The sequence below is a fragment of the Scyliorhinus torazame genome, chromosome 2 (genome assembly GCF_047496885.1).
Source record: "Scyliorhinus torazame isolate Kashiwa2021f chromosome 2, sScyTor2.1, whole genome shotgun sequence".
NCBI classification, from domain to species: Eukaryota; Metazoa; Chordata; class Chondrichthyes; order Carcharhiniformes; family Scyliorhinidae; genus Scyliorhinus; species Scyliorhinus torazame.
Window position 1 is genome coordinate 220,940,462 of NC_092708.1, and position 16,016 is coordinate 220,956,477.

At 49.2% G+C, this 16,016-nt stretch overlaps 1 protein-coding gene across 1 annotated transcript in view; it reads left to right on the plus strand.

Annotated features, from left to right (window-relative positions):
* Positions 1-16,016, plus strand: part of trpm2 (transient receptor potential cation channel, subfamily M, member 2) — a 350,526-nt gene that overhangs the window by 157,655 nt on the left and 176,855 nt on the right. Inside the window, exon 13 of the mRNA XM_072484225.1 lies at positions 9,889-10,245. Coding sequence (XP_072340326.1) covers positions 9,889-10,245 — 357 coding nt within the window. The remainder of the gene's footprint in view (positions 1-9,888; positions 10,246-16,016) is intronic.

Consider the following 16,016-nt stretch of genomic DNA (forward strand, 5'->3'; position numbering starts at 1 on the left):
CTCTACAGTCTCATTGCCCACTCTACAGTCTCATTGCCCACTCTGCAGTCCATTGCACACTCTGCAGTCCATTGACCACTCTACAGTATCATTGCCCACTCTACAGTCTCATTGCCCACTCTGCAGTCTCATTGCGCACTCTGCAGTCTCATTGCTCACTCTGCAGTCTCATTGTCCACTGTACAGTCTCATTGCCCACTCTGCAGTCTCATTGCCCACTCTGCAGTCTCATTGCCCACTCGGCATTCTCATTGCCCACTCTGCAGTCTCATTGCCCACTCTGCAGTCTCATTGTCCACTCTACAGTCTCATTGCCCACTCTGCAGTCCATTGCCCACTCTACAGTCTCATTTCCCACTCTACAGTCTCATTGGCCACTCTGCAGTCTCATTGCCCACTCTGCAGTCTCATTGCTCACTCTACAGTCTCATTTCCCACTCGACAGTCTCATTGCCCACTCTGCAGTCTCATTGCCCACTCTACAATCCAATTGCCCACTCTACAGTCTCATTGCCCACTCTGCAGTCCATTGCCCAATCTACAGTATCATTGCCCACTCTACAGTCTCATTGCCCACTCTGCAGTCTCATTGCGCACTCTGCAGTCTCATTGCTCACTCTGCAGTCTCATTGTCCACTATACAGTCTCATTGCACACTCTGCAGTCTCATTGCCCACTCTGCAGTCTCATTGCCCACTCTACAATCTCATTGTCCACTCTGCAGTCTCATTGCCCACTCTGTAGTCTCATTGCCCACTCTGCAGTCTCATTGCCCACACTACAGTCTCTTTGCCCACTCTACAGTCTCATTGCCCACTCTGCAGTCCATTGCCCACTCTACAGTATCATTGCCCACTCTACAGTCTCATTGCCCACTCTGCAGTTTCATTGCGCACTCTGCAGTCTCATTGCCCACTCTACAGTCTCATTGCCCACTCTGCAGACTCATTGCCCACTCTGCAGTCTCATTGCCCACTCTACAGTCTCATTGCCCACTCTACAGTCTCATTGCCCACTCTGCAGTCCATTGCCCACTCTACAGTATCATTGCCCACTCTACAGTCTCATTGCCCACTCTGCAGTCTCATTGCACACTCTGCAGTCTCATTGCTCACTCTGCAGTCTCATTGTCCACTGTACAGTCTCATTGCCCACTCTGCAGTCTCATTGCCCACTCTGCAGTCTCATTGCCCACTCTACAGTCTCATTGTCCATTCTGCAGTCTCATTGCCCACTCTACAGTCTCATTGTCCACTCTGCAGTCTCATTGCCCACTCTGCAGTCTCATTGCCCACTCTACAGTCTCATTGCCCACTCTACAGTCTCATTGCCCACTCTGCAGTCCATTGCCCACTCTACAGTATCATTGCCCACTCTACAGTCTCATTGCCCACTCTCCAGTCTCATTGCACACTCTGCAGTCTCATTGCTCACTCTGCAGTCTCATTGTCCACTGTACAGTCTCATTGCCCACTCTGCAGTCTCATTGCCCACTCTGCAGTCTCATTGCACACTCTGCAGTCTCATTGTCCACTCTGCAGTCTCATTGCCCACTCTACAGTCTCATTGTCCACTCTGCAGTCTCATTGCCCACTCTGCAGTCTCATTGCCCACTCTACAGTCTCATTGCCCACTCTACAGTCTCATTGCCCACTCTAGAGTCTCATTGCCCACGTTACAGTCCCACTGTCCACTTTACAGTCACATTGCCCACTCTGCAGTCTCATTGCCTACTCTGCAGCCCATTGCCAACTCTACAGTCTCACTGCCCACTCTACAGTCTCATTGCCTACTGTACAGTCTTATTGCCCACTCTGCAGTCTCATTGTCCACTCTACAGTCTCATTGTCCACTCTGCAGTCTCATTGCCCACTCTGCAGTCTCATTGCCCACTCTACAGTCTCATTGTCCACTCTGCAGTCTCATTGTCCACTCTGCAGTCTCATTGCCCACTCTTCAGTTTCATTGCCCACTTTACAGTCCCATTGCCCACTCTACAGTCTCATTGCTCACTCTGCAGTCTCATTGCCCACTCTTCAGTCTCATTGTCCACTCTACAGTCTCATTGTCCACTCTGCAGTCTCATTGTCCACTCTGCAGTCTCATTGTCCACTCTACAGTCTCATTGACTACTCTGCAGTCTCATTGCACACTCTTCAGTTTCATTGCCCACTTTACAGTCCCATTGCCCGCTCTACAGTCTCATTGCTCACTCTGCTGTCTCATTACCCACTCTGCAGTCTCATTGCCCACTCTACAATCTCATTGCGCACTCTGCAGTCTCATTGCCCACTCTGCAATCTCATTGCCCACTCTGCAGTCTCATTGCCCACTCTACAGTCTCATTGCTCACACTGCAGTCTCATTGCCCACTCTACAATCCAATTGCCCACTCTACAGTCTCATTGCCCACTCTACAGTCTCATTGCCTACTGTACAGTCTCATTGCCCACTCTGCAGTCTCATTGCCCACTCTGCAGTCTCATTGCCATCCCTACAGTCTCATTGCCCACTCTACAGTCTCATTGCCAACTCTGCAATCCCATTGTCCACTCTACAGTCTCATTGCCCACTCTGCAGTCTCATTGCCCACTCTGCAATCCCATTGCCCATTCTACAGTCTCATTGACCACTCTACAGTCTCATTGCCTACTGTACAGTCTCATTGCCCACTCTGCAGTCTCATTGCCCACTCTACAGTCTCATTGCCCAATCTACAGTCTCATTGCCCACTCTACAGTCTCATTGCCCTCTCTTCAGTCTCATTGCCCACTCTACAGTCTCATTGCCCTCTCTGCAGTCTCATTGCCCACTCTGCAGTCTCATTGCCCACTCTACAGTCTCATTGTCCACTCTGCAGTCTCATTCCGCACTCTAAAGTCTCATTGCCCACTCTACAGTCTCATTGCCCACTCTGCAGTCTCATTGCCCACTCTGCAGTCTCATTGCCCACTCGACAGTCTCATTGTCCACGCTGCAATCCCATTGCCCACTCTGCAATCCCATTGCCCACTCTGCACATTGCCCACTCTGCACATTGCCCACTCTACAGTCTCATTGTCCACTCTGCAATCCCATGGCCCACTCTGAAATCCCATTGCCCACTCTGCAATCCCATTGCACACTCTGCAATCCCATTGCCCACTCTACAGTCTAATTGCCCACTCTACAGACTCATTGTCCACTCTGCAGTCTCATTGTCCACTCTGCAATCCCATTGCCCTCTCTGCAATCCCATTGCCCACTCTGCAATCCCATTGCCCACTCTCCAGTCTCATTGACCACTCTGCAGTCTAATTGCCCACTCTGCAATCCCATTGCCCACTCTACAGTCTCATTGCCCACTCATCAGTCTAATTGCCCACTCTACAATCCCATTGCCCACTCTACAGTCTCATTGCCCACTCTACAGTCTCATTGCCCACTCTGCAATCCCATTGCCCACCCTACAGTCTCACTGCCCACTCTACAGATGCATTACCCACTCTGCAATCCCATTGCCCACTCTACAGTCCATTGCCCACTCTACAGTCTCATTGCCCACTCTGCAATCCCATTGCCCACTCTACAGTGTCATTGCCCACTCTGCAGTCTCATTGCCCACTCTACAATCCCATTGCCTACTCTACAGTCTCATTGCCCACTCTGCAGTCTCATTGCCCACTCTACAGTCTCATTGCCCACTCAACAGTCTCATTGCCCACTCTGCAGTCCATTGCCCACTCTACAGTATCATTGCCCACTCTACAGTCTCATTGCGCACTCTGCAGTCTCATTGCCCACTCTGCAGTCTCATTGCCCACTCTGCAGTCTCATTGCTCACTCTGCAGTCTCATTGTCCACTGTACAGTCTCATTGCCCACTCTGCAGTCTCATTGCCCACTCTGCAGTCTCATTGCCCACTCTACAGTCTCATTGTCCACTCTGCAGTCTCATTGCCCACTCTACAGTCTCATTGTCCACTCTGCAGTCTCATTGCCCACACTGCAGTCTCATTGCCCACTCTACAGTCTCATTGCCCACTCTACATTCTCATTGCCCACTCTGCAGTCCATTGCCCACTCTACAGTATCATTGCCCACTCCTCAGTCTCATTGCCCACTCTGCAGTCTCATTGCGCACTCTGCAGTCCCATTGCTCACTCTGCAGTCTCATTGTCCACTGTACAGTCTCATTGCCCACTCTGCAGTCTCATAGCCCACTCTGCAGTCTCATTGCCCACTCTCCAGTCTCATTGTCCACTCTGCAGTCTCATTGCCCACTCTACAGTCTCATTGTCCACTCTGCAGTCTCATTGCCCACTCTGCAGTCTCATTGCCCACTCTACAGTCTCATTGCCCACTCTCCAGTCTCATTGCCCACTCTACAGTCTCATTGCCCACGTTACAGTCCCACTGTCCACTTTACAGTCACATTGCCCACTCTGCAGTCTCATTGCCTACTCTGCAGCCCATTGCCCACTCTACAGTCTCACTGCCCACTCTACAGTCTCATTGCCTACTGTACAGTCTCATTGCCCACTCTGCAGTCTCATTGTCCACTCTACAGTCTCATTGTCCACTCTGCAGTCTCATTGTCCACTCTGCAGTCTCATTGCCCACTCTACAGTCTCATTGTCCACTCTACAGTCTCATTGTCCACTCTGCAGTCTCATTGCCCACTCTTCAGTTTCATTGCCCACTTTACAGTCCCATTGCCCACTCCACAGTCTAATTGCTCACTCTGCAGTCTCATTATCACTCTACAGTCTCATTGCCCACTCTGCAGTCTCATTGCGCACTCTGCAGTCTCATTGCTCACTCTGCAGTCTCATTGTCCACTGTACAGTCTCATTGCCCACTCTGCAGTCTCATTGCCACTCTGCAGTCTCATTGCCCACTCTACAGTCTCATTGTCCACTCTGCAGTCTCATTGCCCACTCTACAGTCTCATTGTCCACTCTGCAGTCTCATTGCCCACTCTGCAGTCTCATTGCCCACTTCACAGTCTCATTGCCCACTCTGCAGTCTCATTGCCCACTCTACAGTCTCATTGCCCACGTTCAGTCCCACTGTCCACTTTACAGTCACATTGCCCACTCTGCAGTCTCATTGCCTACTCTGCAGCCCATTGCCCACTCTACAGTCTCACTGCCCACTCTACAGTCTCATTGCCTACTGTACAGTCTCATTGCCCACTCTGCAGTCTCATTGTCCACTCTACAGTCTGATTGTCCACTCTGCAGTCTCATTGTCCACTCTGCAGTCTCATTGCCCACTCTACAGTCTCATTGTCCACTCTACAGTCTCATTGTCCACTCTGCAGTCTCATTGTCCACTCTTCAGTTTCATTGCCCACTTTACAGTCCCATTGCCCTCTCTACAGTCTCATTGCTCACTCTCCAGTCTCATTACCCACTCTACAGTCTCATTGCCCACTCTTCAGTCTCATTGTCCACTCTACAGTCTCATTGTCCACTCTGCAGTCTCATTGCCCACTCTGCAGTCTCATTGTCCACTCTACAGTCTCATTGTCCACTCTGCAGTCTCATTGCCCACTCTTCAGTTTCATTGCCCACTTTACAGTCCCATTGCCCACTCTAAGGTCTCCTTGCTCACTCTGCAGTCTCATTGCCCACTCTACAGTCTCATTGCCCACTCTTCAGTCTCATTGTCCACTCGACAGTCTCATTGTCCACTCTGCAGTCTCATTGTCCACTCTGCAGTCTCATTGCCCACTCTACAGTCTCATTGTCCACTCTGCAGTCTCATTGTCCACTCTGTAATCCCATTGCCCACTCTGCAATCGCATTGCCCACTCTACAGTCTCACTGACCACTCTGCAGTCTAATTGCCCACTCTGCAATCCCATTGCCCACTCTACAGTCTCATTGCCCACTCTACAGTCTCATTGCCCACTCTACAGACTCATTGCCCACTCTGCAATCCCATTGCCCACTCTACAGTCCATTGCCCACTCTACAGTCTCATTGCCCACTCTGCAATCCCATTGCCCACTCTACAATCTCATTGCCCACTCTGCAGTCTCATTGCCCACTCTACAATCCCATTGCCCACTCTACAGTCTCATTGCCCACTCTACAGTCTCATTGCCTACTGTACAGTCTCATTGCCCACTCTGCAGTCTCATTGCTCACTCTGCAGTCTCATTGCCCACTCTACAATCCCATTGCCCACTCTACAGTCTCATTGCCCACTCTGCAGTCTCATTGCCCACTCTACAATCCCATTGCCCACTCTACAGTCTCATTGCCCACTCTACAGTCTCATTGCCCACTCTGCAATCCCATTGCCCACTCTACAGTCTCATTGCCCACTCTATAGTCTCATTGCCTACTGTACAGTCTCATTGCCCACTCTGCAGTCTCATTGCCCACTCTGCAGTCTCATTGCCCACTCTACAGTCTCATTGCCCACTCTGCAGTCTCATTGCCCACTCTACAGTCTCATTGCCCACTCTACAGTCTCATTGCCCACTCTGCAGTCTCATTGCCCACTCTGCAGTCTCATTGCCCACTCTACAGTCTCATTGTCCACTCTGCAGTCTCATTGCCCACTCTGCCGTCTCATTGCCCACTCTACAGTCTCATTGCCCACTCTGCAGTCTCATTGCCCACTCTGCAGTCTCATTGCCCACTCTACAGTCTCATTGTCCACTCTGCAGTCTCATTCCACACTCTTCAGTCTCATTGCGCACTCTGCAGTCTCATTCCACACTCTTCAGACTCATTGCCCACTCTACAGTCTCATTGCCCACTCTGCAGTCTCATTTCCCACTCTACAGTCTCATTGCCCACTCTGCAGTCTCATTGTCCACTCTGCAGTCTCATTGCGCACTCTGCAGTCTCATTGCCCACTCTGCAGTTTCATTGCCCGCTCTACAGTCTAATTGCCCAGTCTGCAGTCTCATTGCCCACTCTACAGTCTCATTGCTCACTCTGCAGTCTCATTGTCCACTGTACAGTCTCATTGCCCACTCTGCAGTCTCATTGCCACTCTGCAGTCTCATTGCCCACTCTACAGTCTCATTGTCCACTCTGCAGTCTCATTGCCCACTCTACAGTCTCATTGTCCACTCTGCAGTCTCATTGCCCACTCTGCAGTCTCATTGCCCACTCTACAGTCTCATTGCCCACTCTACAGTCTCATTGCCCACTCTACAGTCTCATTGCCCACGTTCAGTCCCACTGTCCACTTTACAGTCACATTGCCCACTCTGCAGTCTCATTGCCTACTCTGCAGCCCATTGCCCACTCTAAAGTCTCACTGCCCACTCTGCAGTCTCATTGCCCACTCTTCAGTTTCATTGCCCACTTTACAGTCCCATTGCCCACTCTAAGGTCTCCTTGCTCACTCTGCAGTCTCATTACCCACTCTACAGTCTCATTGCCCAGTCTACAGTCTCATTGCCCACTCTTCAGTCTCATTGTCCACTCTACAGTCTCATTGTCCACTCTGTAATCCCATTGCCCACTCTGCAATCGCATTGCCCACTCTACAGTCTCATTGTCCACTCTGCAGTCTCATTGCCCACTCTACAGTCTCATTGCCCACTCTGCAGTCTCATTGTCCACTCTGCAGTCTCATTGCCCACTCTACAGTCTCATTGTCCACTCTGCAGTCTCATAGTCCACTCTGTAATCCCATTGCCCACTCTGCAATCGCATTGCCCACTCTACAGTCTCACTGACCACTCTGCAGTCTAATTGCCCACTCTGCAATCCCATTGCCCACTCTACAGTCTCATTGCCCACTCTACAGTCTCATTGCCCACTCTACAGACTCATTGCCTACTCTGCAATCCCATTGCCCACTCTACAGTCCATTGCCCACTCTACAGTCTCATTGCCCACTCTGCAATCCCATTGCCCACTCTACAATCTCATTGCCCACTCTGCAGTCTCATTGCCCACTCTACAATCCCATTGCCCACTCTACAGTCTCATTGCCCACTCTACAGTCTCATTGCCTACTGTACAGTCTCATTGCCCACTCTGCAGTCTCATTGCCCACTCTGCAGTCTCATTGCCCACTCTACAATCCCATTGCCCACTCTACAGTCTCATTGCCCACTCTGCAGTCTCATTGCCCACTCTACAATCCCATTGCCCACTCTACAGTCTCATTGCCCACTCTACAGTCTCATTGCCCACTCTGCAATCCCATTGCCCACTCTACAGTCTCATTGCCCACTCTATAGTCTCATTGCCTACTGTACAGTCTCATTGCCCACTCTGCAGTCTCATTGCCCACTCTGCAGTCTCATTGCCCACTCTACAGTCTCATTGCCCACTCTGCAGTCTCATTGCCCACTCTACAGTCTCATTGCCCACTCTACAGTCTCATTGCCCACTCTGCAGTCTCATTGCCCACTCTGCAGTCTCATTGCCCACTCTACAGTCTCATTGTCCACTCTGCAGTCTCATTGCCCACTCTGCAGTCTCATTGCCCACTCTACAGTCTCATTGCCCACTCTGCAGTCTCATTGCCCACTCTGCAGTCTCATTGCCCACTCTACAGTCTCATTGTCCACTCTGCAGTCTCATTCCACACTCTTCAGTCTCATTGCGCACTCTGCAGTCTCATTCCACACTCTTCAGACTCATTGCCCACTCTACAGTCTCATTGCCCACTCTGCAGTCTCATTTCCCACTCTACAGTCTCATTGCCCACTCTGCAGTCTCATTGTCCACTCTGCAGTCTCATTGCGCACTCTGCAGTCTCATTGCCCACTCTGCAGTTTCATTGCCCGCTCTACAGTCTAATTGCCCACTCTGCAGTCTCATTGCCCACTCTGCAGTCTCATTGCCCACTCTGCAGTCTCATTGCCCACTCTACAGTCTAATTGCCCACTCTGCAGTCTCATTGCCCACTCTGCAGTCTCATTGCCCAGTCTACAGTCTAATTGCCCACTCTGCAGTCTCATTGTCCACTCTACAGTCTCATTGCCCACTCTGCAGTCTCATTGCCCACTCTACAGTCTCATTGTCCACTCTGCAGTCTCATTGCGCACTCTGCAGTCTCATTGCCCACTCTGCAGTCTCATTGCACACTCTATAGTCCCATTGCCCACTCTACAGTCTAATTGCCCACTCTGCAGTCTCCTTGCCCATTCTGCAATCTCATTGCCCTCTCTACAGTCTCATTGCCCACTCTGCAGTCTAATTGCCCACTCGACAGTCTAATTCCCCACTCCACAGTCTCATTGCCCATTCTGCAGTCTCATTGCACACTCTATAGTCCCATTGCCCACTCTGCTGTTTCATTGCCCACTCTGCAGTCTCATTGTCCACTTTGCAGTCTCATTGCCCACTCTACAGTCTCATTGCTCAGCCCACAGTTCACGTGCCCGCTCTCCAAATAACTGGCCTTAGAATGAGTGGCTCCCTGGGGTCCGGCATTCAAACCCACGTTGGTTTGCTCGTTCTGTTTCTTCCTAGCTTCCTGACATTTTCCCACTGGAATTTGGCCCCATTTCTGCCTGTACATTCACATCTATATTGATCATAACCTTGGCTGTTCACCCTCCCGATTATGGCTCCAAGCACCAGGGTGTCAACATACTTTCGAGGAGTCACTTTTGGGTTTACGGAAACACCTGTCCGTTCCCATAACTATTAAATCCTCGATCGCTTTTTTTGTTTGACCTTTTTCCGCCCCCTTCCCTTTACACTTGAGCCTTAATGGTGACATGGACTTGTCTCTGGTTCCTCCACAGAGAAACCATCACTGATAATAACAGTTACAGAGCAAGACCTACTCGGGGGAGATTGTGCATTACTTGCCTAGTCAGAGAGTTGAATGTAGATTGCACTACTGGAGAAGGTTACAGGAGTAGGGAGAATCCTTTGTTGCGACCCAGTGACTAATTCATTTCTCTCTGTTCCAGCCCGCCCATCTCCACCAGGCCATGTTTGCAGCTCTCGTTGGTGATAAGCCAGGATTTGTTGAACTCTTCCTGGAGAATGGGGTGAACCTGCGAGAATTCCTCTCACCAGAAACTCTTGTCCGACTTTACAACAACATCCCGCCCTATACTCTCTTGTACAAGAAGCTGCAGAAAGTGATGGAATGTGAAAAACAGCCACAGATCAGTGATAAGGTGGATGGCAAGAGGAAAGTTCTCCTTCATCATGTATCCATAGTCTTGCAGGAGCTGCTGGGTGAATTCACAGGACCACTGTACAAACAACTAAAGGACACACAGGAGAGAAAGATGTTCAGCATTTCACCTATAAAAATAAATGTGAGTCTCAGGGAATGATAATAACCCCCAGTGTAAGTATTTGTTAGATACAGAGTAAATCTCTGTCTGCACTGTCTCATCAATTATCCCAGGACAGGTACAGCACAGATTAAATACACAGTATGTGTTATAACCACCAGAAGACCCACGGGGACGACCCGATTGACCTCCCAGTGGGCCTTGTGGAGTACCAGCTCCCCTGCTGAGGGGTGGAGTTCCAACAGCGGGCTTGTTAATTCCTTGAGGTAAAAGCCGGCCCAGGAAGGAGCCGGCATCTCAGGATGGTCCCGGTTGACTCTTGGACTGTTGCTTAGTTGCTCTGTGGGATTCTCCGTCGGCGGGATCCTCCGGTCTGCTGGCAGTGCTTTCACACCTGCGGCTTTCCCAGTGGCATGGGGTGGCCACGATGGGAAACCCCATTGTCCGGCTGCGGGAACGGAGAATCCTGTTGCTGGCGGGACGCGCCGCGCAGGAAAACGCGGGTGGTGAACCGGAGAATCCCACCCAGCACTGTATTTACTCGCTGTTAGTAGGAAAGAAATTACTTTTGACTTACCTTTTCGGGATTCCTCATTGACAACAATAGGATGCCTTCTCGAACAGTTGAATAAACACTCCCAGAGAAGGATGATTGATTGGATTGATACTTACACTCTTTGAACAGTGCCTTTGAACAATAGTCCTGTTGAGTAACAGGGATTCAAATTCAAGGTCACAGAGCCACATCCAGATTGGGCTTTACGTAGGATTCTGTGCAGGTGGACAAGCAAAGAGCCTACAACTGGAGTCACCTTTTCTGGTTTCTCAGCCAGACATACACAGAAGCAGTTTAAAGGAACCTTAGAAACAGGGTTAACTGTGATTTAGGACAGAGAGGAGCAGAACTGTTTTTACACAGAGAGTTAGGAGGCTGTTGAATATGGAGCTGACAAGCTAACATGTAAGAATAGGTGAGACGGGTGGTTGAAGAACGTTGTGGGACATGCAGACTATTTTTTAAATTTATTCGGTCATGGGATGTTTTTGGCACGACCAGAACTTGTTGCCCATCCCTGATTTTCCTGAGCTGAGTGACTTGCTTGGCCACTAAAGAGAGCAGTTAAGAGTCAGCCACACTGCTGTGTCTCTAGAGTCAAGGGACAGATGGGAGCTGATCAATTGATTGGCTTTTTTTTTCCAGAGTTATTAATTGAATTTAAATTCTACCAACTGGCTTGGTGTGATTTGAACCCATGTCCTCAGAGAATTACCCTGGGCCTCTCTCTTACTAGACCCAGTGAAAATGCCACTATGTCACAATGTACTCATGTGTGAAGGGGGGAACAGCAACAGGGACTGGTTGGGCTGAATTACCAGTTTTCCAAGTTGTGATTTCTATTTAATTCAATGTGAGGCTAAGGTTGTAAAAGGGACAGAAGAGAAAAATGATATTTTGGTTTTGGCCCTTGCCTAAGACGAGGTTTTCAAAGATGAATGCACTGGGCACACATGGAGGGTGGGAAATCTCAACAAACCCCTCATTTTGTGTGTGCTGCTTCAGGGCTAATCCCACCCCACCCCAGTGCCCCTGCCCCTACTGGGATCTACTGGGATCAGTAGAGGCATCAATGCATTTGCATTTGCATGTGCTGCTGAGGAGGGGCTGCCAATGGCCAACCCAGCAGGGGAGAAATTGAAGTTAAGGCAAGAATGCAGTGTGAGACCTCGCAATCCAGTTCTGCCCTGTTTTAATCCACTGTTAGAAAGCAAGTGTGAAGCAAGTATCAGCAATAAATCACCATTCAAAAGCTTCCTGTTCACACACTTGGTGCAAAAGAGCTTTGATACTTGCTGCAATATTTGTGATGGCTTGTGTACTGTGTGGTGAAACGTAACTCAAACTTGGCAAGTTCCAACTCGACAGTGCTAGCAGGAAGTGCAGGCGTGAAAGCCAAGGCGTACCTGAAATTCTCCAAACAATAGCAGGTGCGTTAGCCTGCATTGTCACTGTGGACTAAAGAGCACAGTGTCAGCTCACAAGCTAAATCATCATCCACCTTTCTAATTAGCTGAGATTAGTGTTAATTGGCCACGTAGACATGGTAACAAACTGTTCACCTCAGTGGAGCTGTAATCATAATACTGCAATTCGGCTTGTTATTCTTCAACCATATCACGGTATCATGGCGCTGAGGTCCCAGGTTCTATCCCAACTCTGGGTCACTGTCTGTGTGGAGTTTGCACATTCTCCCGTGTTTGCGTGGGTTTTGCCCCCACAACCCAAAGATGTGCAGAGTAGGTGGATTGAACACGCTAAATTGCTCCTTAATTGGAAAAAAGAATTGGGTACTCTAAATTTATTTTTAAAAACATATCACAGTAGCCTGACAATCTATCTCACTGGTTCCCCTCGACTATAGCTCCTCGAGGGATCACACATTTGCAATCCAGAGACCTGAACATAGCCCCAGCTCCAAAAGCAGCATCCTGTTTCTGTATCCATAGAATCCATAGAATCCCTGCAGTGCCATTCGGCCCATTGAGTCTGTGATTGGTTATTGTGGAGAGTGTGGAATGTCTGCGAATGGTTACTGAGGAGAAAGTCTTGTGTCTGTATTTGGTTACTGTGGGGAGAGTGGGATATCTGTGATCGGTTACTGTGGAGATAGTGGAGTATCTGTAATTGGTTACTGTGGAGAATGAACAACATAAGAACTAGGAGCAGGAGTAAGCCATCTGGCCCTTGAGCCTGCTCCGCTGTTCAATAAGATCATGGTTGATCTTTTTGTGGACTCAGCTCCACTTACCCGCCCGCTCACCGTAACCTTTTATTCCTTTTACTGTTCAAAAATCTATCTTTGCCTTAAAAACATTAAACGAGGTAGCCTCAACTTCTACACTGGGCAGGGAATTCCACAGATTCACGACTCTTCGGGTGAAGAGGTTCCTCCTCAACTAAGTCTTAAATCTCCCCTTTATTTTGAGGCTATACTCGCCAGTGGAAACAGTCTCCCTGTTTCTATCCTATCTATTCCCTTCATAATTTTTTATGGTTCTATAAGATTCTCCCCTCATTCCTCGAAATTCCAATGAGTATAGTCCCAGTCTACTTAATCTCTCCTCATAAACGAATCCTCTCAACTCCAGAATCAACGTAGTGAATCTCCTCTGCACCCCCTTCAGTGCCAGTACATCCTTTCTCAAGTAAGACCAGAACTGTACACAGTACTCCAGGTGTGCCCTCACCAGCACTTTATACAGCTGCAACATAACCTCCCTGCTTTGAAACTCCATCCCTCTAGCAATGAAGGACACAATCCCATTTGCCTTCTCAAGTACTTAATAACTTGTTGCACCTATAAACCAACTTTTTGCGATTCATGCACAAGGACACCCAGGTCCCTCTGTACAGCAGCATGCTGCAATTTTTTACCATTTACCATGTGGAATATCTATGATTGGTTACTGTGGAGAGTGTGGAGTATCTGTGATTGGTTACTGTGGAGAGTGTGGAGTATCTGTGATTGGTTACTGTGGAGAGTGTGGAGTATCTGTGATTGGTTACTGTGGAGAGTGTGGAGTATCTGTGATTGGTTACTGTGGAGAGTGTGGAGTATCTGTAATTGGTTACTGTGGAAAGTGTGGAGTATCTGTGATTGGTTACTGTGGAGAGTGTGGAGTATCTGTGATTGGTTACTGTGGAGAGTGTGGAGTATCTGTGATCGGTTACTGTGGAGAGTGTGGAGTATCTGTGATTGGTTACTGTGGAAAGTGTGGAGTATCTGTGATTGGTTACTGTGGAGAGTGTGGAGTATCTGTGATTGGTTACTGTGGAGAGTGTGGAGTATCTCCGATTGGTTACTGTGGAGAGTGTGGAGTGTCTGTGATTGGTTACTGTGGAGAGTGTGGAGTATCTGCGATTGGTTACTGTGGAGAGTGTGGAGTATCTGCGATTGGTTACTGTGGAGAGTGTGGAGTATCTGCGATTGGTTATTGTTAAGTATCGAACAAGCTCAGCATTTGTTGCTATGGAAAGCGTGACAGTCTCGGATTTGTTGTTACCAACCAAAATCTGTACGGGACCAGTCTTATAAATACTGTTGGTGCAAGACCAGGTCAGAAGCTAGGAATGCTGACGTGAATAACCCGCCTTCTCGGCATGTGGCACAGTGCTTATCACTGCTGCCTCACGGCGCCAAGGACCCAGGTTTGATCCTGGCCCTGGGTTGGTCACTGTCTGTGAGTTTGCACATTCTCCCCGTATCTGCGTGGGTCTCACCCTCACATCCCAAAGATGTGGGGCTGGATTCTCCACTCCCCACCGCCAAAATCGTGTTCAGCGACGGGGCGGGCCATTGCCTGAGGCCTGCACCACGATGCTCCGTCCCTGACCAGCCGAGTTCCCGAGTTCGGGAATCTCGCGTGGTGGGTTCGGACTCAGTCCGGGGCCGCCACAGTCAGGGGAGGGCCGATCGGCAGGCAGGAGGGCTTCATTCGGGGCTGGGGGCACTGTGGCGGGCGAGCGGCCGGAGAGGGGCACTACTTCAACATTATGAGCACGGCGTGGCCACCACAGGCCGCTGCTCAGCACATGCGCGGCCTCTGAACCGGAAGTGCTGGGGGCCGTATCAGCAGCTAGAGCTGCGAGCTCTATGCTACCTCCCTGCTAGCCCCCTGCAAAACGGGGAATTGGTGTCGTTTTGCGCCAGTTTTTCTGGCGTAAAAGACCACCGTTTTCACGCCAGCGTGGGGACTTAGTCTCCAAAACGGAGAATCCAGCCCCTGATATCTGATCTCGCGAGGCGTCCTGAATGTTGTAAATCTGGCGAGAAGTCTCTCGCGAGATTTAATGTCTTTGTCACGTCCCAAGTCAGGCGTGACGAGGGCACACGACCGGGCCTATAGACAGGTTAACTGAATGAGCAGCAAGGTGGGAGGTAAAGTATAATGTTGTAAGGTGTGAGTTTATTCACTTTGTTTATAAGAACAGAAAAGCAGATTTTTGTACAAAGGTATGAAACTTCTAATAAAGCACATAGTATTCTGGGTTTTATTAATAGGGGCATAGGATACAAGAGTATGAAGGTTATGCTGAACTTATACAAGACACTAGTTAGGCCTCAGCTGGAATATTATGTGCTGTTCTGGGTGCCACACTATAGGACACATTGGGCAAAATGCAGAGAGGTTTACAAGAATGGTTCCAGGGATGAGAAACTTCAGTTATGAGGATAGTATGGAGAGGTTGAGACTGTTCTCCTTAAAGAAGAAAAGGCTGAAAAGATAGAGATGTTCAAAATCATGAAGGGACTGGACAGAGTAGATGGGAAGAAACTGTTTGTCATGATATTCAGATAAACATCATGGTGCAAACATACATACACACTGATGGACAGATCAACAGACCAATCAATACACACACACCACAGCCAACCACAGGCAAGAGCATACACACTATAAAACGGGGAACACGACACTTCCCGCTCATTCTAGCAGGAGACAGCTCAGGGCACAGAGCTCACAGCAAGCCACTCAGACATTCACCATGTGCTGAGTGCTTCTCCAAGATAGTGTTAGGGTTAGGTCCACAGGTTAGAGGGTAATGAATGAACCACAGTAACAAGTTTACAGATGTTATTATTGTTAGTAATAAAACTGAGTTGTACCATCCGCAACCGTGTTGGTTCGCCTGTGTAGCAGAGCACCCAACACGACACTGTTCCCACTTGTATAAGGATCAAGGATGAAAGGGCACAGATTTAAGGTGATTTGCAAAAGAAACAAATGTGATG